This window comes from Polypterus senegalus, chromosome 1 (genome assembly GCF_016835505.1).
Source record: "Polypterus senegalus isolate Bchr_013 chromosome 1, ASM1683550v1, whole genome shotgun sequence".
NCBI lineage: Eukaryota > Metazoa > Chordata > Cladistia > Polypteriformes > Polypteridae > Polypterus > Polypterus senegalus.
The window spans coordinates 69,335,848-69,361,910 of record NC_053154.1 but is presented as its reverse complement, the minus strand read 5'-3'; the positions used below and the strand labels follow the sequence as shown (position 1 = coordinate 69,361,910).

General features: G+C 39.1%; 1 protein-coding gene across 2 annotated transcripts in view; it reads right to left on the bottom strand.

Annotated features, from left to right (window-relative positions):
- Positions 1–4,128: 4,128 nt before the first annotated feature.
- The window catches only part of selenbp1 (selenium binding protein 1), a 68,916-nt gene continuing 46,981 nt past the window's right edge, over positions 4,129–26,063 (bottom strand). For both annotated transcript variants that reach the window (XM_039750286.1, XM_039750293.1), the window contains exons 9-12: positions 25,065–25,186; positions 23,857–23,949; positions 23,528–23,646; positions 4,129–5,111 (exon numbers count right to left, since the gene is read on the bottom strand). In XM_039750286.1, the coding sequence (XP_039606220.1) occupies positions 4,949–5,111; positions 23,528–23,646; positions 23,857–23,949; positions 25,065–25,186 (497 nt within the window). In that variant the 3' untranslated portion in view covers positions 4,129–4,948. The remainder of the gene's footprint in view (positions 5,112–23,527; positions 23,647–23,856; positions 23,950–25,064; positions 25,187–26,063) is intronic.

Sequence of the window (26,063 nt, the reverse complement as noted above, 5' to 3'; positions counted from 1 at the left end):
GGCACCCAATCCTAGAGAAAGGTTAAAGTTCCTAGTAGCAAGGTGTTTAGTGTAATCTGAAGCACAATCGACCCGTGGTGTGGACTTGTTACCTTTAATTCAAAGTGAAGGCCAGGTGGATTGCATACACAGTGCAGAAGTGTAAAAATGACCTAGTCAACGTCAGATTTACATATGTCATTAGAAAGGGGGTCATATTTCTTCATAAAGTTGCCCAAAACAAAAAAAAAAAAAAAACCTGAGGTAGAGGTGAAGATAGAAGATCCCCAAAAGGCAGCTTGTACTAGTACATGCCAGGTCAATTCAATATAATTTAGATTTTTGGAAAGAAAAAGTGTTATTTGTGTGCATGAGCCTAAATTATTCAAGAGTATTCATCCTTCTTCAAGATAATAATTTCATTACTCTGCAGTGTATGGCCTAATGACTCCATAGTTTAATTAGGAGACTTCAATTGGTAGTTGGAAAGATCAGTCTGTCAGATCTGAATCCGAATGCCAGCCGTAAAATGCTTTTAGATTATTTTGTATTTAAAGGTTGTCTATGGCATCATAGTCTAAGTGCACCTTGTATCAGAGCATTTTGGCCAAGGCTGAGCATGGACTTTGGCTATATCATTTAGGCTCTGTTTTCCCAGCTTGTCATCACATTGTGGCAAGGTAATTCACATAAATCTGTTTGGTGGATAGGCCTGGGAGAAGAAACTGTGTATTAAGCATATCCTGGGAAAGCCAGATAGATGCTTATGTTCAGGTTACTTCAAATTTCAAGTATGTAACAGCTTCACCTACAATCTTAGTAAATGTGAAGTACATGAAGTCTGTATGGAGCTCGTTCAAGGCTAGGGCTGCAGCTAATGATTATTTTGGTAGTCGACTAATCGTTCAATTTTTTTTTCGATTAGTCATGATTATTTCATGCCTGACTATTTTGATGCCTGCGACCTGTGGTTGCACATCCTGTTCTGGGCTCCAGTGCATGTCTTGCCTCATCTGCTCACATCTGTCCACCTGTGAATGTCACCCTGATGTCTCTGCATTAACATGATTAAAATTAATAATAATCAAATTAAAATAACAACCAGTGAAACATATGAATTTGAAAATAATCAGATGTTTTATATTAGTGTGTGACCATTACAATAAAAAAGAAATACATTAAACAATACAAACTAAAGTGCACATAGTCTTTAAAAAAAAAGTGCATTTAACTTAACCAAAAATGGCCACTGGTGTGTCTTAAAGTGCAAAAGTTTAAGTAAAGCTTCAATTCAAATAAAGTAAAACAATAATGTACAGTTTATAAAAGATTCAGTTCATATATTCCTGATTGCAATGCAGGAACGTGAGCATTTCGACATGCTCTTGTGTGAGGTCGACTCTCTTCTTTGAGACAATGTTTCCAGCTGCTGAGAAGAGACGCTCAGAGGGAGCAGAGGTAGCGGAAATACACAAGAATGATTTTTCAGACAGAGAAAGATGTTTTAATCATCACACTCTGAAAGAAAAGTGTTGTAGTTTATCACATCATGTACTATATTATGCCAAAATAAAGGACTAAAATATGTAACATGGTAATTACTGCCAGCACACCGGAGCCAAGTATATTTGGAGAAGTACATTTGTTGAACGCCGCAACCAGCTAGAGTCAGTTTCCAGTGCAATATGGAAGCACGCCGAAGCCGAGTATGTGCGGCGACATACATTCATTGAACTCCACAACTGGCTAAAGTTGTTTCTCAGTTTAATTTGCCAGCATGCCGGAGCTGATCAGTCAGTGCCGTATATTTGATCAGAAGCCAGCTCATGACCACTGCCGTCCCCGGCAGAACCGCAGCAACACTTTCTTTGGGATTCAGCCGCTGCACTAGATGAGCCTGCAGTCATCAGCGTTTACCTCTGTGTGTTTGCATGCAGCCAGTTCAAGCGCAGTTGGCTCGGTGATATACTGAATTTCACCAATGACTTCAGTTGCATATTGAACATATAGTAATGGATTGTTGCAATAGTTTTTTTTTTTTATAGTTTTTACAGTTTATTTGAAAAAAAAATATATATTCCGATAAAATGTTACATTTGTGAATTGTGATGTTTACTTAAAAAGTGCGGATAAAAAGTATTTGGTGTCCATGGGTGCATTAACTCCCAAGTATGTGTCGGTTTAAGGGTTAACTATCATTGTTGAAACCTTGATGTACACATTATAGTACAAACATCAGTGTTAACACGTGACACTAACTTTACTCACTAAAACTTACCTCTCGAGAGATGGTGGTATCACAGCTCCAGGATGCTTGCGTTGGTAGGACTGTATGCGTCTTGACAAACAATAACAAACGATACGGCCTCCAGACGTTCATGTAGTGCACTGCAGTTACAAAAACCAATGTAGTTCTTTGGGACTGGAGCCTCTATTGAAGGTTCCGTTTTTGACGTCTTGACAATAAAAAATCTGCGTTGACGATTTTTTGTAGTCGATGTCGTCGATTACATCGACTAATCGTTGCAGCCCTATTCAAGGCCTCTATAATAAAGGCAAACTACAAAAACCAGTGCCTGCATAGGGTCTGTAGAGATGTGAGTAATCAGAATTTGCTAATCCTGTTTACTTGTTTGTGAACTTACCTTATGAGAGGCAGTGCAGGAATATTTGGTTTTAAGGCTGCTTCTATGTGTCATTCAGTCCCTGTTATTGTGGAGTAATATTGTAGTATTAAGTTGATTTTGGCTAAAGTATACACACAATTCCATCAAGTTTGCATCTTCTTTGCTCTATTTTTCATGATTTTAATGGAAAACATTCAATGGTGCAGCTAAGGTTGAAGAACATCCAATTGTTACAGCTCCATCATTTGATAAGTTTGTTCTTCTATCCCCTGTGCACTGGGACAGTTTGCAGCAGCGTACTGTCTGATCAGGGTGAGAACTGGCACCTCCAAATCTGTGGTAATGGACATGAAAAATATGGGCTTACACTCTGCTTGTGTTGTGAAAGCAGCAGACCCCTAGTGGGTCTCTGTGATTCAGAGGGTTTCATGCAGCAGAACTGTGCAGTGGTGGTGGACATTGTACTGGACACTGAGACTGAAGGGGAAGCTCAGTCATTGGGCAAATGTTTTAATACAGGTCTCTAGTCTCACCTTTGGCCTCAAGCTGAGACCTCTGATACAAACAGCTGAAATGACATTCCTTGCTGTGCTGATTTTCTACACCAGTCTATGACTAAGATCATTGAGACACTGCTGCTTTGGATCAGGAGGAGCCAGTAGAGGTGGTTTGGAAAGCCTCTGAACTTTACAATTTCCTGAATATCTTAGTAATGTCTTTTTTTTTTAAAACAAAAAAACAAAACACAACACACACGTGCAAAAACACATTATTTTCTCTATCTTTTCAATAACACGGTCATAAAATGATTCATTTGGTTTAAAAATACTGTAAGCTCAAACACAGATACAAAGGGTGGATTGACATGATAATACCACAGGCCCATTTTTCAGGCAAAGATGCTTAAAATGTTCTACAGCATCAAAGTTAAATCATTGTTCCTATACAGAAAAACTGAGATATTTTGTTTATATAAGCCTCTTAAGTCATTTTAAACTGAGCTTGGGTACATTTTAAATTTTGTAAACCAAAATGGAGTGAAACTGTCATTTTTAATAGGCTACAGGACTTTGTCATTCAGTCAGTCAGTTAGTCATTTTCCAACCTGCTATATCCTAAAACAGGGACACGGGGGTCTGCTGGGGCCAATCCCAGCCAACACAGGGTGCAAGGCAGGAACAAATCCCGGGCAGGGCGCCAGCCCACCGCAGGGCTACAGGACTTTGGAGCAAACAAATTCATCATTAAAGTACATCTACATTAGGAACAAATGACATATTTTAGCAGTCGAGTTTAGAGATGCCAGTTAACCTCACCTGTTTTTGGGATGCAAGAGGAAACCTGAGCACACAGCAGATATGGGGAGAACATAATCCACAAAAAGAGTGACTGGGCTGTCTAAGGAAGAAATTATGGTTGACAGTGAATGCCTGAGGAGAAAATGAAAACCATGTTGTTTGGTGTGTTACTGTATTTTAAAGATGCTGTGTTCTTATATACAGTAAAATGTCCACTAATAATATCAAAATTCAATCCCATTTTATTAGTTCTGTATCATGAGAGATTCACATTTCCAAGAAAAAGAACAAACACATCTTTTTCTATGAAGATCCTTTAGCCTCAATTCATTTTTTTAACTTTATTGTGATTAATGAGGTTTATCCATGTATTCAGGGTTTAACCAGTTGCACAATCAGTAAGCTAAGAGACTCTGATCTGGTCTTTTTGTGCCTTCTACATCAGATTAATTTTCTTTTCACTGCCATCAGCTATCCACAAAGACAGTGAATTAACACGCACACAGATCAACAGTACACATACTGGACTATTTAGTCGAAATTTACATTCACCAACGATTGTTCCAAAAGCTTGGATTTGTATAACTACAAAGTGTATAAAACAGTTACAAAAAAGTTGTAAAAAATCTGATTTTTGAAATCATTCACTATTCACTGTTCACTGAACTTCATTCACTGTATATATATTTCAATACAGATCACACACTGTAATATTCATATATAGTATTTCTTTTAGAATCTAGGGGATATCTTTAATTTCTACTGCTCTGTATTCCAAATATACTTGCCTTCATATTTCTCTCAAGTGAGTATTTAGATGTGGTGTTTAAGCTTCTTATAGATTGTTTTACTGGAAAGAAAATCTTTAAAATATGAGCAAGGAAAATACATAGAAAAAGCTTTGAAGCTCGTTAGCTTGTTATATTTGTTTAAAATTCATTCACATTACATTTTTGATTAAAAGCTTATATTTGAGTAGCAGTTATGCAAGCAGGGAGGGAAACGGCACAGAGCAAATCGTGGATTTCCTTGTCTTTATATTCTTCACACCCAGATATCGGAGCTGCAGTCTCCACCAGGGTATCGTACTTCATGAGCCAGAACTGGACCACCAGGCTCTTTGCCGAAGTCAACTAGGAAATTCTCATTGAGACGCAAACCTCCATTCTCTGTGTCTACGTCAACTTGTAGCATAACAGAGCCCTCTCTGAAAAACAGCATAATAAATTAGTATAAGAGGTACTGATTTTGCATTTCTAATTTGGACTAAACTAATACAAGAGGAACTTTAAAACACTATCCATGCAATTTGGATTAACAAGAGCCTCTATTACCTTTTGAGTTGGTTCATACCTGTAGAGTGTAAAATAAGTTTGTTTCTTACTTAAGAGCATCTGTAGGTCATAATAATAATAATAATAATGAATAATAAATTATATTTATTTGTAGGCACCTTTCCAAACACTCAAGGACACCGAACAATCGACAAAACACAGATTATAAACACAAGTAAAATACAGAAGTTAAAATCAGACAGAGCAATTGTAATCAAAGAAAAAAAGCAGTCTTAAACAAATGAGTTTTAAGTTTAGATTTGAAAAGTGAAAATGATTCAATATTTCTAAGCTCAGGTGGTAGTGAGTTCCAAAGCTGGGGAGCAGAGCAACTGAATGCTCTGCTCCCCATAGTGGTAAGATGGATGAAGGGGACAGTCAAGTGGATGGAGGAAGAGGACCTAAGGGTACGGGAGGGAATGGCAACATGGAGGAGGTCAGACAGATATGGAGGGGCAAGGTTGTGGATAGCCTTAAAAGTTAGTAGGAGAATTTTGAATTGAATTTGGAACTGAACTGGAAGCCAATGAAGCTGCTGCAAAACAGGAGTGATATGGTGAATAGAGGGGTCTAGTAATGATGCGGCAGCTGAATTCTGGACCAGTTTAAGCGTATAAAGAGGTTTGTCAGAAAGACCAAAAAAAAGGGAATTGCAATAATCCAGACAAGAAGTGACAAGGCTATGAGCAAGGAAAGCAGTGGTGTGGGGAGTGAGGGAGGGGCAAATACAAATAATGTTATGCAAGTGAAAATATGCAGACCGGGAGATGTTATTGATGTGGGACTGAAAGAATAAAGTACTGTCAAGGATGACACCCGGACTCTTAACCTGTGCGGAAGGGGAGACAGAGGAATTATCAATAACAAATGAAAAGTGATCAGTTTTGGATAATGTTGATTTTGTACCAATGAGGAGAACCTCAGTTTTGTCACTATTTAATTTAAGAAAATTTGAAGAAAACCAGGATTTGATTTCTGCTATGCAATCAGTAAGTGAGGAGGGTGGAGAGGAAGCAGTAGGTTTGCTAGTGAGATAGAGCTGGGTGTCATCAGCATAACAGTGGAAGCTAATATTATATTTACGAAAGATATTGCCAAGGGGAAGGAGGTAAATAATGAAAATGAGGGGCCCCAGGACAGAGCCCTGGGGCACACCTGAGGTAACAGCGTGGGTTGGGATGTGAAAGTTTTAAGCTGAACAAACTGAGTGCGGCCTGAGAGGTAGGATCTGAACCAATCTAGTGGTGTGTGGGTAATGCCAATCGAAGACAAGCTATTGAGAAGAGTAGTGTGACCAATAGTGTCAAATGCTGCACTCAGATCAAGTAGGATGAGAATAGTAATTAAACCAGAATCAGCTGCCATAAGGAGGTCATTAGTAATTTTTATAAGTGCCTATTCTGTACTGTGGAGGGGATGAAAACCAGACTGAACTGTTCATACAGATTATTTTGAGATAAATGAGAATGAAGTTGAATAATTCAATAATTTTGGAAATGAAGGGTAGATTAGAAATAGGACGAAAATTACTGACTTTGGTCGGATCGGTACCAGGTTTTTTCAGTATTGGGGTTATTGCAGCAGTTTTAAAAGATGAAGGAACAGTACCAGCAGTAAGAGAAGAGTGAATTAGAGCAGAGATAAGAGGGACCAGAGAGGGGAGGCAGGCTTTGATCAGAACTGTAGGGAGGGGGTCCGGCTGGCAGGTGGATGGCTTAGACTTACAGACAAGATCTGAGATTTCTGAGGAAGTAGGAAGCTGAAAAGAGGAAAATGAGTGAGTTGGTGGGTGAAATTCAAATGCAGTACTGGAGGAATCTGTACAGAGAGACTGGTGAATCTTCTGGAATTTTTCATTAAAAAAGGACATAAGGGAATTGCAAAATTCAGTTGAGTAAAGGCGAGAAGGTAAAGAATCTGGGGGATGTGTGATTTTGTTATGTAGTGAAAACAATGACTTGGTGTTTCCTTCATTGGAAGAAATAATGAGAGTACTGTTTAATATTTAGATTTAGTTTGGGCAATACAGTCTATAAACCTACTGCACATACACTAGTTGGAGGACAGACAAAGGACACACATTTGTAAAACAACACACGTAATCTGAACACAAAACAAGCCTAAAATAGGTACACTTGCTGTTTTATGATATTAACAAAAGCCATATTTTCTGATGGCAAAACACGTAGTATAATGAAACTATAAACCCTTTCAATGTCAGACATCTTCATGGAAATAACAGAAAACCACATCATGATGTCATTGCACACAATATGGCAAGTTATGTCTTGCTGCAGTGCAGTAAAATCTTTTAATATTCTCAGAATCAGAGTGCTGCAGTCATTTCACTTTCAGATGTATGTGCAGCTTTTAATACAAAGTATTTCTGATCACTGAGAAGACTGATGCCTTTATCCAAGGTGACTTACAATGTTTATGATGCAATTGGTTACATTTCATTTTCCAATTGGGGCACAGGCAGGTTAAATAACTTGCTCAGGGTCACACAGTGCCAGGATTTGAAGTCCAAAGCCCTAACCACTACACCACACTGCCTGCATTGCACTGCACACACCCCCAGCTTCCCAGCAGATGGCAATGTTGTGCAAAAATGAATTAAGTATCAAACAATACTGCTACCCCCTTGTTAATTATTTATAGCAAATTTGACGTGGTCATCATAATCAATTTTTCCAATTTTCCATAACATGCTCAATGCAATTTCCAGTATGATAAACATTTTTTGGAACGGTCTTTATGTCTCAGCCCTTGAACAAAGGAATGTTTTGAACATTACACAGTCCATGTCAGTGTGTGTGCAACCTGTACATTTCAGTTCCACACTAGGGCTTGAAGAATGAACCCTTTTAAGTGACCCACTGGTTAGATTTTTTGTGACACAATTTAAAGGGTCTTTAAACGTGTACAGTACATCTGGCATGGCTTCAAAGAATGGCTCTGCCTATTCTGATATTATCTCTCTACTAGGTCTCTGTGGCCCCACCAGAATTTTCATGGCAAAAATGCCACATACTGCACTGGTCAGAGAATTCATGTGGACTGTTCGGCACTGCTCGTATGTGGTTTACATCATACTCAAATTGTTTCTAGGCCAGAAATATGATAAAAGTACTCCCAAAGTCAGATAGGGTAGGTTTCAAAATTCAGACAGTTTTCTCACTGGTGTAATTATGGGCTAAACAACAATAATTTTAATAAACTTTCATTTACATGCTAATGGCATTTAACTGAAGTTATCAATATACTGACATTTTTTCCGCAAATATGTCATTAATTGCTATAGTGAAGTGAAAAGGAGAATTGTTTAAAATAATTTGAACTAAAAAAAATAAAACAGTAGATAATCCAACAAATACCAAGTCATTACTGAATTGACAAAAAATTGATTTTATCCTTAACACAAAAATCCATGAAGCCTATGCAAAAAAGTTGTAATCCTGGGCAACCTTAAATTCCTTTGCAGTGCCATGGTGACGGTGTAGGCGCCCAAAAAGAAGAAGTCTGGTGGCATTCTCAGTACCATGGACCATAACATGTAGACTGAGCAAGATTGCGAAAAAAAAACAAAAAAAACATGTTCAAATGGCATAGCGTGTTCATATATGAATGTGTGTGCATAAGACAGAGACAGATTTGATGTCATTCAAGTGGTTACTGAAATATAAAATAAACACTTTCTCAAAGGTATAATGAAACAAGTAGGTTTTTATGCAACAATAAAACTGAATAACAAAAAATTAAAATGACAATAAGATACCAAGAAGATATGATTCACCAGCGTTTGTGGGTCTGCTCATATCTCTTCAGCAATATCTTTTACAGGTAGCAAAAAATTGGCCCAGGTGTTATAGTTTCAAATCAAAGGCTTCTTCTTTTTGTGGGGCATACACCATCAGCATGGCACTGCCAGATCTAAACACTAGTGTGGTGAACTGCTCGCATACTAAAGTAACTATAGCTGCAGGTGGAAGTCCCATTTTACTTATAGTGCCAAGCAGAGCTGCGTTGCAGCAAGTCTATTGGCCAGCGAAAGTGCTGTGAAAAAGCTGTCTGTTGTTTCGGTCCTGCCTTTGCCCAGAAACGGCTCTATAAACTTTATGACCACAGACTTGGAAAGTCTTTGCCCTGGGTTATAACTCACAACACAGTTCTCACAGTTTCATACGTTCCATAGGGGTATCTTTGTTGTCAAAGCGCAAACACTGCATGGTAGGCTGATAGCGGTCACGGGACATCTTATCTTTGATTGTCGGTAAAACAAATAGTTCTGAGCAGGCATCAACCACAGCACCATATGTGGTCAACGCTGCCCTTGTGAAAAGAATGGAGATAAACACCATCAACTTAGAGAGGGAGAGGCAAGTTTGTTGTACCACGTGAACGTCACTGACAGAATAAAACTGAATGATAAAAAAAAAGTAGCCAAAATTTACAGTATTACAGACTCAAATCAAATGTATGTTTTTATTAAATTATAGTAATAATAATAGCAGCTCACTACTCAAACAAGTAGTACCCGGACTCAAACCCGCAACCTTTTGGTTATAAAGGAGCAGTTCTTACCTCTGCACCATCCAAGAATACATATCAACTTTCTGTCGATTGACGTTTGAGCTTGAGTTTTTAACTCATCGACAGCATCATGTAAATCGAATTGAATAAAAGCTCAAATGTTTGTTTGACATTTGGACTAAAGTCTTCACACATTATACACTTCTGTTGTGTTTTTACACTTAAACCAACAGTATACTAATATCTTAATAAAGACAGACACAAATGCAGCAATTATCAAACTTCCATCATTTTATGTGTGTAACAAGTTCCAGCAGTAACGTGCGCCTTAATACCAAGGTGCAGGCACATCACACATTCAATGCAATTATTTGTAACATTAAATAGACCTAATATTTTGTCTTAAATTCTTACATATACATAACATTTCCTCCCAACCAGCTTGGATGTGTAACAGTATTTATTTATTTTTTTTTAATTATAATAATATCTACAAAACACTTGGCATGGATACAAAACATGAACATAAAGAGAGCTAAAACATACTATATAAAAGTGCACCCATTTATATACGGTGAAATCCAGTTTACCAAAGCTAACAGACTCTTAAGTACTTTGTACATTAATATCGACTACAAGTTCAATCTTTCAGGAGGTTTACGAATCCTCTGAGCATAGCGTCTTTCTTGTGTAGGTGGAGCAGACATTTGAGATGAGGTTGAGTCAGCAGATTCTTGAGGCCGAGATTCACCAGCAGCAAGGGATGAATCAGGTGTCAAGAAGGTAAACTCATTTGAGTCCTGAGGAATGATCAGCTCCTCGGCCCTGTCGTGTGATGCGTCTTCCTCAGCTTGTGCATCTAGAAGCTGGTCGATATGTCTGCGCCAGACTGTATCATGCCCCACCTGCACTGTGTACGTCAGTGGACCAGTCTTTGACACAATCTTACCAGGTTGCCATTTCTGATTTGAGTGTCGATAGTCTCCAGCAAGCACTTTATGTCCAACCTCAAATATTCTAGGCTTGCGTCGTTTTTGGTCTTGGAAGCACTGCTTCTTTTGCACATGTTTACGCAAATCAGGTTTCAGCAGATCTAAGTGTGATCTCAAGCTTCTTCCCAGGAAAAGCATGGCTGGAGTCTGACCTGTGGTTGAGTGAGCTGTGTTTCGATAGGCTAGAAGGAAGCTTGCAATTTTCGTATGTAGCGACTCTTTTTCCTTTTCCATTGCTTTCATAGACAGTTTGAAGGACTGAATAAAACGTTCAGCTAGGCCATTTGTTGCAAGATGGTAAGGAACAGAGGTGATGTGCTTAATGCCATTCTTTTTTACAAATGCCTGGAACTCAGCAGATGTAAACCGAGTTCCATTGTCACCCACTAAATGTTCTGGAAGTCCTGTATGTGCAAATAAGGTGTGCAGTATATCTACTGTTTTAGATGATGTTGCCTTTTTCACTGCAAAAATTTCAGGCCATTTTGAATGTGCATCAACCACAACCAGAAACATTCGATCACGGAAAGGTCCTGTATAGTCAATGTGAAGTCGTTGCCAGAAAGAGCTTGGCCATTCCCAGGTATGAAGGGGAGTGCTTTGGGGCTGTCGCTGAGTCTGTTGGCATCCTGTGCATGACTTGGCCAGATTCTCTATTTGAAGGTCAATTTCAGGCCACCATATGTAGCTTTGGGCTAAGCTTTTCATCTTTACAATGGTTTGTCACATGTGCACTATTATCCGTACCAGTCACAATTATGTCATCTAAATAACACAGTACCAGGGATGCCCTGTAGCACCTGATCCATTGCTCTCTGCCACATGGCAGGAGCAGACGAAACTCCAAAAACCAGTCTGTTATAATGGAAGAGTCCCTTGCAAGTATTAATAGTGAGGTACTTTTTAGATGACTCCTCTAATTCCATCTGTAAATATGCTTGGGACAAATCTATCTTTGAAAAGTACTCGCCACCAGCAAGTGCAGCAAAGATATCCTCTATGTGTGGTAAAGGATATTGGTCGACGTGTAGTACAGGATTTATTGTGATTTTAAAGTCACTATAGATGCGTACAGCACCATTTTTCTTGATCACGAGCATGATGGGCATTTCCACCTCAGACCAATTGACTTTGGAGAGGACACCCTGTCCTTCTAAACGCTTGAGCTCTGCCTCAACCTTAGGGTGAATGGCATATGGTACAGGGCGAGCCTTATGGTACTTTGGCTGCGCATCCTCTTCCACTGAAATGTGTGCCATGATATGTTTGAGAGTCCCAATTCCCTCTTGGAACACCTGTCCACAGTGAACAAATAGTGAAATCAGCTTTTCTTGCTTATGACATGTGCTCAGTCCTGAGGTGACCTGCATTTCTTTTATGGACTGCCAGTTAAGCTGGATACTTTTTACCATTCACGTCCAAATAAGGGAACAACTCCTCTTGGTAGCAAATATAAATCCAGCAAATGTCTCCGGCTTTCATACACAACTGTCACCTTAAGCTTACCAATGGGAGCAATCTTTTCACCTGTGTATGTTTTTAGTATTACTGAAGTGCCTTTCAGTTTCTCATTTGGAAATTTTTCTTTATAATCTTTTTCTGAAATAATTGACAGGGCTGATCCCGTGTCTAACTCCATTTTTAATGTCACTCCTTCCACTTTGGGTGCCACCCATATTATTCTGCGCGCAGTGTGTTTAATAGAATGGAACTCTAGACAAGACAAATGTTCAGTTTCAGAGTCATTGGAGATGGTTTCATCAATCTCATGCACCTTTTTGCTTTTATTACCCATTTTATGTGGCTTCCCTTTATTTTCGTTCATTCTGCACATTTTCTGGATGTGCCCTTTTTTATTACACTGTTTACACTCTAACTTTAAACCAACATTTAGTCAGAACGTGCAATTTTTTTTCACATCTAAAACAGGATGGCATTTTCTCTAGGTGCTTTGCTACAACCTTATTAAGGCTGCACTGTGGAGTCACTTTTCTCTGAAATTCTAAGGTGTCTTTTGCAGCCGTTTCCATTGAAATCGCTATTTCCTGTGCACGCTGTAATGTTAAATCTATTTCTGTATGCTCTTGTTGTGAAGCCCGCACACGAGTTGATCTCTTAGCGCGTCGGACAAGCCCTCGCCAAAATGACAATGCTCTGCAAGCCGCCTTAGCTCAGCAATATAGTCTGCAATTGACTCGTGTTTCTGCTGGTCCCATTTATGAAAGCGAAACCGCTCGGCAATAATCATCAGCTTCGGGTTCAAATGTGCTTGCAATACATCCACAATATCTTTAAATGATTTTTCTGCGGGATTCAACGGTGCCACTAGACTGTGCAACAGATTATAAAAGTTTTCGGACCCATTACACATAAAAGCACGGCCACCTTCCTCTCATTCCCGATATCGTTTGCAAGGCAGTACTGCTCAAGTCTCTCAATGTAAGTAACCCATTCCTCCTCGGTGCTGTCAAAAGCAGCCATTTGTCCTACACATCCATACATCTTGTTTTAAATTCTTAAGATTTTCTTTACTCACTTCTCTGTTTTATCCGTTTCTCTTCTCGCAGGCCAAGGGTGTGCTCTTCAGTACGCCACGCAGCTTGTAGAAAACATGGAAATTCACTCAAAGTAAAGCGGAGAAGCTCAGTTTGTTTTGAACATTCAGTAGGTTTTTTTTTTTTCTCTCTTGTCACTAATTCTGTTGTGTTTGTACACTTAAACCAACAGTATACGAATATATTAATAAAGACTGACACAAATACTGCAATTATCAAACTTCCATCATTTTATGTGTGTAACAAATTCCAGCAGCAATGTGTGCCTTAATACCAAGGTGCAGGCACATCACACATTCAGTGCAATTATTTGCAACATTAAATAGACCTTATATTTAGTCTTAAATTCTCATATACATAACAACTTCACATCATTATTAATATAACATGGGAAACGTTTCTGTTTTAGATATGTGTTCAGCATTTCTTGCCTCGTATTTCTTGTCATCATACATTTACACCAATCGCTGTAGACATGGAACACACATGAAATGTATGTGCAGTAATCCCCCACCTATAGCGGAAGTTACGTTCCAGACCCATCAGCGATAGGTGAAAATCCACAATATAGAAATACCATATAAATAAACATTTATTAATAGTTCAAGCCTTAAAATACTCCTCCCACATGCTTTAAACACATGTAAACTTATTAAAACACACTTTGTAAAAACATATGATACGATATGTGGAGGTCAGGCTAAGGATATAAGTAACATCTCTCAACCGGGAGGTTGAGTGAAACATTTCAGACCAGATCATCTCGGAGAGAAACTTTGACGACACGCGAGACTAGACATTACAACCTTAGGAAGAAAAACCCATGAGACGGTGACTTTTGCACGTCATGCCCTACTTACAAACAATTTAAAACAAGTTCGCAGTTAGCAGTTGTTGGAATGCTTTTGGCAGACACACTTCAGGTGCTCCCAGCTCTTAAAAAGACAAGCAGAACACGAAGCTTGCCAGCAGCAGATCTGAGCGCTTCTCCTTAGCGTGCGTTCAGCCCTCACCCCCAACTCCGACCCCCCCTTCAGAATGTTGGCGGCAGATACGCGAGGTTGCAAAAGGACAGCAGCTGTACAGGCTTTTAAATGATTGACGCAAAGCGCAACTAGCAGAACACGCAGCTGAACCGATCGCATCTCTTTAGCATGCGTTCAGACCCCCCCTTCACAACTCAGCAGCGTTATAAGTCCTGCGAGAAAGAGATTTAACCACGCCTGGGGCAGGAAATAAAGGACAAATATTGTTTTTAGAAAAGTTTTAAAGTAAAAATGAAAATAATGCATATTTAACAATTCCCATGAAAATAATCTCTTTAAATTGATTATCCGGTAAACCAAACCTGGGGGAGGGCGAGCAAAGCGAGCAGGAGGCAGAGCCCCCTAGTAATAATAATAAATCCGTGATATAGTGAGGGCACGATAGCTGAACTGCAATATAGCGGGGGATCACTGTATTCCAAATAACGATATATTATTTACCCTACACAACACCAGACACCTCACACCCATATAAACACACTTGCGTTCGGAGAATTTTATGACTTGAGTTTAGCAGGCATCCTGTGCAGGATGAATAGCAGGCTGCTTGCTGCTTGTGCCGATTGACACATCTGCAAAACAAAAAACACACTGATAGAGAGGTGCGAAGGAATTTAAGGTGGCCTAGGATTATGACTTTTACTTAGGTTATAGTTATTCTAGTGTTAAGGTGGATTTAATCACAAGTTGCCTCATTTCCACAGTTTTGTCCATACTAAAAAAAAATAAGATGGTTTTTAAATAGAGGCGGCACGGTGGCACAGTGGTAGCGCTGCTGCCTCGCAGTTAGGGGACCCGGGTTCGCTTCCCAGGTCCTCCCTGCATGGAGTTTGCATGTTCTCCCCGTGTCTGCGTGGGTTTCCTCCGGGCGCTCCGGTTTCCTCCCACAATCCAAAGACATGCATGTTAGGTGGATTGGCGATTCTAGATTGGCCCTAGTGTGTGCTTGGTGTGTGGGTGTGTTTGTGTGTGTCCTGTGGTGGGTTGGCACCCTGCTCAGGATTGGTTCCTGCCCTGTGTTGGCTGAGATTGGCTCCAGCAGACCCCCGTGACCCTGTATTCGGATTCAGCGGGTTAGAAAATGGATGGATGGTTTTTAAATAAGTGGGTTCACTAATTTATATCCAGTGAAATGTATCTCTATAATACTTTAATGTCAGGCTGTCCAAATTACTCAGTTACAAGTTGTAGGTGCCAGGGAGGAAGGACAGGGATCCTAGGCAGGAAAAAGGATGGATTCATACCCAGCCAGGATGCCATAGTGGAGGACTGAATGAATGGCCATGCTGGGAGCAGTTCATTCCCCCAAATGATAGATGTCATTGTTCCTCAGTGTTCCTAAACCTGATCAAGACACCTATAGGGTGACATGGAAGTTACAGTCCAGGAATGCCAGAGGGCACTGTCAGGGGAGGACTGCCCTGGTGATTTGATCCTATTTACTGGTATCTTATGAAGATGTTTTTTGTCAAAGAAAATCCTTTATTTGAACCTGGAATTGTGTTGGGTATTATTGCGTCTATGGTTTGGGGAACAGTGGCACCCCCTTGTGGTTACAACAATACATCTAGTTTTACTTTTGCTTCTACGTAATGTTTCGAATCAGAAGATATGATCATATAATTCATTCTCAATGTCCATCCATTTGTCATTAATCATTTAGGCAACACAATAATCTGGCCAGCAAAGGCCACATTATTCCTAGCAACAGCCTCCAGCTCTTCTTAGGAAATTCTCAGAGATATAATCAGCCCATCATGTCTAGGGCCTGCCTCTTTTTGTCCTTCTAGTGGGAGATATTTGAAATGGCCACTATAAGCAGAATTTAATGTCATCCTCAAAATTTCAGGACAGCATCAACTTGCCCCTCTTAAGGTTTTTCATGAAAATAACAAGAGGACATAAGGCACATCATTGGTAATGTCTTACACTCACTTTAAACAGACTCGGGTTAATAATAATTTGGTGACCATTGCTCCCACTCCCAAAACAATATGGGATAGAAGAATGGGAATGGGGGTTATTGGGAGTTCATTTGGGCGTCATTCAGTTGGTGGAGAGTGGGTCTGAAAGCAAAACAAAAAAAAAAAAAAAAAACTTAACAACAAGGCACCTCATAGTAGGGGAATCCATTGAACTTAAATTTAGAACAATACAGTATCTATCAAAAGCAGGGTACTACTCCCATATCCCAAAAGATGTGCTGCTCAAGTTAATTAGCCACTGTCTGAATGACAGTGTGGGTTTATCGTAAGTGGGTCCTTCAATGGACTTGCCCCTGTCCAGGGCTGTATTCTGCCCTATGCCCAGTATTGTCAGGACAAACTCCAGCCCCCTGCAAACCTGAACTGAATAAAAGCAAGTGTGAAAATGTGATAGCTATATTAAACAATGTTATTTTTGGCCAGATATGCTGGGCTAGTTGTTCATTCTAAGAGCTGGACTTTTCACTTGAAGAAACCTTTTGCATGATTCTTACATGACTAAAGTAAGCTATCTTGCAAGCACATAGGAGCATGAATGTCAAAGCAAATTGATCAGATCTTGCCAGTTTTAAATAAAACTGATGTGGCTAATGATTACATGTAGTGCACTGCACACCGTCTAGCACGATGCAAGATGTGCAACAACATACATAGTGCAATGTCTATATAACCATCCCATTGAAAATATGGAAGTAATAAAGATACTTTAAAAGTAAGTTACAGCAAATTGCAGATAACATATGAAACTGTCTCAGGAAATAAATACAGGACATCTTGTCTTTCTAATGTGAGCACAACTCCAACTCTTCAAACACCAATATGTAGTAAATTTTATTAAATTGCCACAATAAATAAAGCTAAATTCTGGACTGATCTACAATAAAACAGTACAATTTCTTTATACAGAACACTTTTATACAGAAAAGTAGCTTAACGTTGTCAAAATAAATAATAGATACATCACAAAGGGTTACACAAAAGAAAAATGTATTATTAAGATTCTAAGAATGAGACCATAAACGTCCATATTAATAAACAAATGCTATGGACGGTCAGACAGGGGAGGATCGGAAAATAAAGACTCCAGCTGGTGATGACACTAACAAAGCTAAACCTCTAGGGGTTCCAAATCCAAAAGACCACCCAGGCCCTTCTGCATATTCTTAGATATGTCAGCCGTTATTGGTTATGACCTAATGAGAGGTCCAATCCAATATTAAAAAGATACACAATCAGCCCAGTATTTAAGTAAAAGCTAAAGGCTCATTTTAGAATAGAATATTGTGGTTTGTGCTATGCCCATGTGACAACAGTATTAGTAGAACTACCCTTAAAACTAGAGATGGGGTTTGGAATGCTTTTTATTTATCAATGCAATTGGCTTTTACTGGCATTACTCCGAATGCGTATGCGCACACATCAAGGCTGCCATCCCTTCCCAGTGCTCATTTCAGGTGTCCTCTGAGCATGTCCTCAGAAATTAACGCAATGTGTGCGCAAGTTACAGTACCAGCAAAAACTCGGGGGCACAATGTGTTCAAGTTGGAATGTGACATCAGAGTCTTTGTTTACTATTAACACGTGACAGCAAGCCGCTTTGCAGGATCAACGCGAGTCTTTCAATGTTTAATGAATGGTTCGAGGTGGTACAAGCATCGCATATTCACCATTGTAATGGCGCAATACATTTTAAAGGTCTTACATATCTTCTGTACCGTCCTTTTTTTTTGTATGCTATGGAAGCATATTTGACCAACAGAGAAAACAATTAGAGACACAGTGAAGAAAATGATTAAAGTATAATGAGAAATCAAGCAAAATGACACCATTTATTGGCTAACGAAAAAGATTACAATACGTAAGCTTTTCGAAGCAACTCAGGCCCCTTCTTCAGGCAAGATGTAATACAAAAACTGGAGTTCCCTGTGTTTATATACACACACTAGGACAAATAATAACAATGTAAAATCTTTAAGCTAGACATCTTAAATGTAAAAAATTAATAGACCTCTTCTGGCTAAGATTCATTTAGCAAGAGAGGAAAACAACGTATGGTCAAGATCTTTGGATAAGATAACTGTCCAACAAAGTCCTTTGAAGTCTGTGATGATTTTTTCAAAACAATGTGGGTCTGTAGACAGGTTATCTGTGTCAGTCTGAGAGATGCAAACAGTCCTCATACCTGGCCATAAAACTCTTGTCTCTATTCAAGCCATATTGTAATGTATTAAATTTTAACAGGAGTTTAACTTCCCATTCTTTTCTCTCTTGCTGTGTTTTGAAGTTGCCCATAAGCACTGTGACTTTAAAGTCCCTCTCATAGTGTCCATGGCTGTTGAAGTGGGCCGCTACAGGAACATCTGTGTTGCCACGTTTAATGTGGAATCTGTGTAAATTCATTCTCTGGCGGAGTGTTTGCTCAGTTTCTCCAAAACTAGAGTGCAGTTTCAGGACATTTCATGCAGAGAATTTGGTAGACAACATTAGATGATCTGCAGGAAAATGATCCCTTTATGTGATGTTCAAGTTGGCAGCGTGGTATAACTATACGGTCTGTATTGTAAATGTGGGCACACGTTTTACATCTTTTCCATAGGCAGGGAGATGTGCCATTTTCTGTCGGTTCACTTAGGGAGCTTCGGACAATTAGTTGCTGTAGGTTTGGTGGTTGTCTGTATGCCAGGAGGGGAGGTTCAGGAAATACAGTTTTCAGTGTTTGGTCATTGTTTAGCATTTGCTGAAGCTCTTTTTATAATTTTTTGAAGTGCTTCAAGATGTGGGTTGTAGGTGGCAACAAGGGGGATGTGGTTCTTGTTGTCTTTGTTTTTATATTCCGGAAGGTTGTCTCTGGGAATGGCAGTAGCTCTTCTTATTTGAGTGTCTGATGTTTTGGGGTTATAACCTTGTCTGATGAAATTTTGTCGAAGCTCCTGCAGTTGTTGATCCCGGTCTGTCGGGTCTGAGCAAATACGGTTCTATTGTTTGTGAATTTCCCCTTGTGATTAATAATGTATCTATTACTTGGCTGAAAATAAGGAAGCACCTAATATGCTTGGGGTGGAAGCTATCACATCTCATGTAGGTTCGTCTGTCTGTCAGTTTGTGAAAAACGGAAGTTACAAGGTTGTTAACGGTAGTGTCAAGGAAGCTGACCTCTTGTTTTTGAATAAGTCAGCTTCAGCTTTATGTTGGGGTGGAAAGAATTATATTCATTATGAAAATGGAGGAGGTCCTTTTCACTGGAAGTCCAGATTATGAAGATGTCCTCTATGTAACAGCAATGCAACATTGGTTTGAAGATGCATGTTGACAAACTCTTCCTCTAATGTTGCCATAAATAGATTTGCATAGTGAGGTGCAAACTTACAGCCCATTGCAGTCCCCATTTGTTGCAAGTAGAAGTCTTGTGTAAATGTGAATAAATTGTGTGTCAGAGTAAATTTTGTCATTTGTACAACTGACTCTGTGGGTAATTCATGTTGTTTGAGGTACGTTTCACATGCCAATATGCCATCATCATGGGGGATGTAATCTCGTAGTTTATTTTTTCATTAAAGTAGAACATCTTAAAACTGACCCAATTGTTAAATCGCTACATGCTTCTGGGGCTTCCTCCTGCACTGACAGGAGCGGCAGGCAGCGATTGCCACAAAGAACACATTGAATTTATAATATTCCAGCTCTCTGCACATTTAGAATCGTTTGATATATACTTGAAATCATTTTCTTGATGAAATGTGTTAAAGCATGTATTTTACATTTTACAGATAAATCGTTAACTTCATTGAAATAATTAATACTGTTAATAATTACACATTTGGGGGTAGTATAGTGGCAGAGCAGTAGCGCTACTGCCTCGTAGTAGGGAGTCATTTCCTTGGTGTTCCCAGCCTGGAATTTGCACGTTTTCCTGGTGGGTTTCGACAATGTGCTCCGGTTTCCTTCCAAGGACATGTAGGTTTGGGGATTTGGTGATGTTAAAATGACGCTAGTGTATGTGAGTGCTTGTATTCACTATGCGATGAGCTGATGCCCGATTGTTTTTGCCTCATGCCTGATGCTTGCTGGAATGGATGCGTCCCTGGATTGATGGATGTAATCATTAAACATCCATCCTTTTCAGAGATATTGTGGCATGGTGTCCTGGAAATTTAATGCATGTTTCAGGCAATTCACAACACATGGAAATCGAATGTTGTTTTTTCACCATGATGATATCTCACGCTGCCACCCGGTGGAATCCTCCAGATTTACATAAAGTATGCATGCAAGTATAAAACAGTAAACTGCTTGCGTGGCAGTAGCATTTGCAGGCACATGCATTGTGTTGCGTCAAGTATAAACCCGGCCTTCGAATGCAAGTGCCATCACTAATCACTAATCAGGGCCCTTTTTTTAAAGCAACTGACCACTTAAAAAAAAATGAAACGATATCATACTAGTGTTTGATGTCCAAACCTGTTAAATTACAGTTATAGCATCAGAGGATGTTATCTATGCTTTTTTTATTTAAATAAAATGTACCCAAACAACTAGCTGTCTTACTTTACACATACAAAATTAGCACAATCTTTTCACTGTAAAATCAGTGTGAAACTTTTTCAGCGTGCGTTTTTGTATTCATACTTTCCACATCACTACTACAACAATTATATTTTTTCTAATTTGTGGAAAATGTAACCATTGCAAAAAAACTGAATGAGAATAAGGCCGAGGAGGAGGGACTTGGACAGATGTAGATCATGGTTTGAAATTCACAGCAGGATTGTAGGTATCTTCTACAATTCCTGGAAGATCTCATTTTTACAAATTTCCCACATACAGTATATACTGTATATTTGGTAAGCAATCTCTCTTGCTTGTTGCAAGAATATTTAACTTTTTTTAAATTACTGTTTTATAATTTTTTTGTTACCTGGGAATTAAAATTTTTCATGGTTTACATTTTGATATGCTTACATGCATAGGATGTCGCCTTCCTGTTGCAGTTGCTTTTGACCGGCAATCTGATCAGCTGCTCACTGTGAGATGCTCTGTGTTTAAACTGCACTTTAGAAGAAACGTGACTAAACGTTAGTAACTTGTAGGAGAAAAACAGGCTGAAGATATAGTTTTGCTCTCAAATCAATTAAACAGAAAAAAAAAAAAAAAATGTAAAATCGACTTGGGTTGTTTAGTGAATTCGTATTAAGTTTAGTCCCATTTTAGTTTGATCAGATCTCTGCTAATTCACGGCTGCATCGTTTCACTTAAAGTCAATTGCAATTGTCATTTCTTTACAATGTTTATGGTGGATTTTAATCCTGACTCTGAAAAGTAAAAACAGTGAGAAATACAGAATGATAAACAATACTCAAGGGATCAGATAATCTTCAAGAAAATTGGCTGTAGATATACCCATGACTAAGACATCTGCCTCAATGACTTTGAAAAGCAGGACATTGCAATAGAAGGAGGATTTTGTAGAATGCCTGTTCCTGAGAAACTACAATTCACTTTTTCATTCCCTTACAATCTTTTAGAAGCACCCTTTATTTTTTGTCAACAAAAGCAAATATGTTCACCGACCAACTAATAATAGTCACAGACATTCTGAAATCTGCTTACTCCAATTCAGAGGAGCACAGACCAGGAGCCTATCCTGTCAGTTCTGGACCCAAGGAAGGAAATGGGTCTGGACAGGGTACCAGTCCACGCATGCACACCCCCACACTCAAACTGGGACCATTTAACCAAATCTCAAGGCATGGAGAATGTGGGAGGAAAACTGGAGGACCAGAAGAAATCCACAGACACACAGGGAGAACTTGCAAACTCCACTCAGTCAATCAGGTACTGGATTTGAAAGGAGTATGAGGAGTCTGTAAATTGGAAGTGCTAACCAGTGCTGCCTACTGTGCCACCTAAGCGAAGAATATGTTAACTATACTATATTTTAATAACATGCCTTAAATTTCAAAAAGGTAAGAGCATTCAAACTTTTAGTGTTATTTAGACTGCTTAACTGAAAATTACACTGTGACAGGAAAAACAGTGGAGTATGGCCAAAATATAAAAATACTCCTTTTTCTCTGCATATGTTATTTTACATTGTCTAGAATTTGTTTACTCTATTGAAGCCATCTTTCCTTGGCAAGTTTAAATTTTGACACCACGCGGTCATTCCCCCATAGAATCAAAAATCCTCTTTTGTTTTAAATTGAAGTTGGGATTCCCCCTTAGTTTTAAAAAGAGGCCTTGGGCATGAAGCTTTCTCTTTCTAATAGGGGTTGGGAAATGTTTCTTGGCTATAATATTTGTGCCCTTGCTATAGCAGATATAGTACGTTTATAACTAGCTAGTTAGGCAGATCTGCAAAGGGCTGGCGCCCTGCCCGGGGTTTTTTTTCCTGCCTTGTGCCCTGTGTTGACTGGGATTGGCTCCAGCAGACGCCCGTGACCCTGTAGTTAGGATATAGCGGGTTGGATAATGGATGGATGGATAGTTAGGCAGATGCGACAGGCCAAGAAGACTTAATCCATCATTCAGTATATTCGGCTCCATTGTCACTTTTGTTATTTGTATTATAAGAGTGCAGCAGCACCTACAAATCACACTTGAGGAGGAGGTCCTCACACACAACCAGGCAGAGACCGTACTGTCTGCCCCTCAATATGCCTTTCTTTTCTGTCCGAGTTTGCTTTTGTGTTTAATTGTTGCTCTGACTGACTCCTTGGCTTTGACAGAGGTTCAGTCATATGCTAGTACTACAACAAACATTCAGTACTTGTCACCTTCACAATAAGGATGCACAAATGGTTAGACCCCTCTTTGCACGAATAAGTGCATCCAGAAAGTATGTACATGTGATTCCTCAGTTTTTTTATTTTTAATAAATTTGCAAAAACCTCAAGTAAAACTTTTTTCACGTTGTCATTATGGGGTGTTGTGTGTAGAATTCGGAGGAAAAAAATGAATTTAATCCATTTTGGAATAAGGCTGTAACATAACAAAATGTGGAAAAAGTGATGCGCTGTGAATAATTTCTGGATGCAATGTAGATAGTAATACCTCAACACGCTTGCCAGCAAGTTTGTAAAAGTGACATTTACGAAAGCAGTATAGGGGTGGAGTAATAATTCTTAAAGGTTTAACAATAACTGATTCCCTCAATCATATGATTTATAAGCAGGACTTACTTGACCAGATCAGGGTAGAACTGTTTGTCCCAAGCACTAAACAGAGAGGTTGTTACATAGAGTCTCTTTCCATCCAAACTCAGCTGGATCATCTGTGGTCCACCTTGGACTCGTTTTCCCTGTTCAAATAAAATCCAACTAATGAACAAAACAGTCAGCAAGGAGCCAAGGTGTGTAAAACTGATCAAGGCAGATTAAAACAACAAGGTTACTTCATCAAAACGTATCACGAAATAAGACAGCCAATCAATAATCTAATGGGATTGGTATATAGTGCACATTGGCAAAATTAAAAAAAAAACTAGAAATTCAGAAATGTCTGTTCCCACCTTGACTACACGGGGTGCAGGTTGGCTCTTGAGTTCAATGTCCTCCAGCACAATGACAGGCCTGTCATTCACAATGCTTCCACCCAAGAACACCTGTATAACGGGGAGAAGAAACTGAAGATCGGTGTATTCAAAGTGCTTTCCTATCTCCGCAAATCGTAACTGATATCTGCTTTGTTTGCCGTCACTTCTACTACCAGCAGAGACAACCAATAAAGGACTGAGTCCTTATTGGTTTCTAATTGCTTTAAAGAAGGATTCTTTATTTATTCAACTTTTTGTCTCCTTTAGTGACCATTACAATATAAGGGATTGCCTTTACATAAGCTTTTCCCTGCACTCGCTAAGCATGTTCTTCATTCCCTCTTATCTACGGGTTTTCTGCAGGGGGCTCATTACACATTTCTTCCAAGACACTACTCTTAGTCTGGTGCCTCTGGTGGTTTCACATCTGGAGCACCACTCATGATAACATCTGTTGTCCTGTATATAATGTAAGGACCAATAAAGTAATACCACAACATTCATTAATGCCACAGACAGTTTTCTCTTTTGTTTAGAAGCTTCCTATTCTCTGCCTTTGCCACACAAGCAGGAGCCTGAACCAATAACATACAATATTTGCCAACTGAGCACCCTAGGACTACATACATAAGGTACACAGGGCCCTCCATAAGTACTGGGAGAGTAAGGACTACATTGCAATTTTTTTTACAATATATTTAAACAACTCAGATTTTAGTACATAATGTCAAAGCTCATTTCTTTGACACAGAGTATGAAGTTATACCAATACTACTTTTTTGTTTATCCATACATTTAAAAAAAGAATACTTTACTTTTTTTGTATAGGAATGTGTACAAAAGCTTCTACCTTTCTTAAGCAATACCTGTTATACAATAAATGCAGTTTTCCATCTGTTCAGCAAAAGCCCATACAGAGCAAACTGTAATCTACCTACAAATATTATACGGCAAAATTCAAATTGATCGATCAAAAAGTTGTAAGATACATCTACCGTCTTATGTTTGCCATTCCAAGGAATCATATCACAACTGCATGTGTGTTCTTAATATAACATTTTATTAAAAAGCAAACAATTGCATACTATGGTAGATCTTAGATAATATATTTCACACATAAATCAAGTATGGTGTATATTGTCTATTTGCTTGCAGTAGATAGTATAGGGAAAAACCTCCTTTACCTGCCCCACTAACTTGGGGTGCTTAGTGTCTGTTATGTCATACTGGCGAATGTCTCCATGCAGCCAGTTGCTGAAGTAGAGATATCGATCATCCAAAGACAGCAAGATGTCTGTGATGAGACCTGCAAGTAGAGGGGACTGTATGAACAGATCTGCTTCATATAAGGAGGTGACTTTTGTCTTGGCTCCCTCTGGACACTAGATGATATCTTAGCCCCAGGCTACTTGTAAGTTTAGGACCAAGACAAGGTAGGTCACAGACTCTTTTCATGCAGTTTTGAAAAAGTGAACTTGAATGTAGTAAACAAAGCTCAAAATAAAACAAAGAGAGTCCTGCTGTGTTAGGCTACGTCTTCAGATTATTGCACATCTTAAGCCACCGGTTTGGTTTCTCAAGCAAACAAGTGTCCCTCTTGGGCTGAAAAGGCACAGCTCTGCTATGCTCTTTGGATAATCAGAAAGAAATACTGCTGATACAGTACATACTAAATTCTAGAGGTTACTTATTTAAAAAAATAGCATATACAAGTCAAGACGAAGCATTTTTTATTATCCAATCTTTGACATATTGCCGTTTTCTCTCTTAGATCAGTTTAAGCATTTGCCTCCAGTGTTCACAAGCAGAGCTGCAGTTGGCTTATACTTATGGAATGGCATTTATACATTTGTGACTGGCAGCATGCATTCTATGGGTTTGCTCACAATGGACCTCTTTGTTCTGCCCAGGTACCAATTCATTAAAGGTATTTAAATGCCACACTACTTTTTGGCCAATAATCCACTGTTCAGGCTCCAAAAGAGATACAAGCCAGAAGAATAATTAGGAAAGCCAGTTTAAGGTAAACACTTATAGACTGTTGACACCAAATTTTTAGAAGGTCCAAATTGTTGCCAGGCAGTGGTATTTCATTTAGCAGTAACACAACTGTGTGTAAATTTTTTTATGTCAACCCAACCTCCCCAAGTCACTCAAGTGCTTTCCCACCAGCATTCCACCTT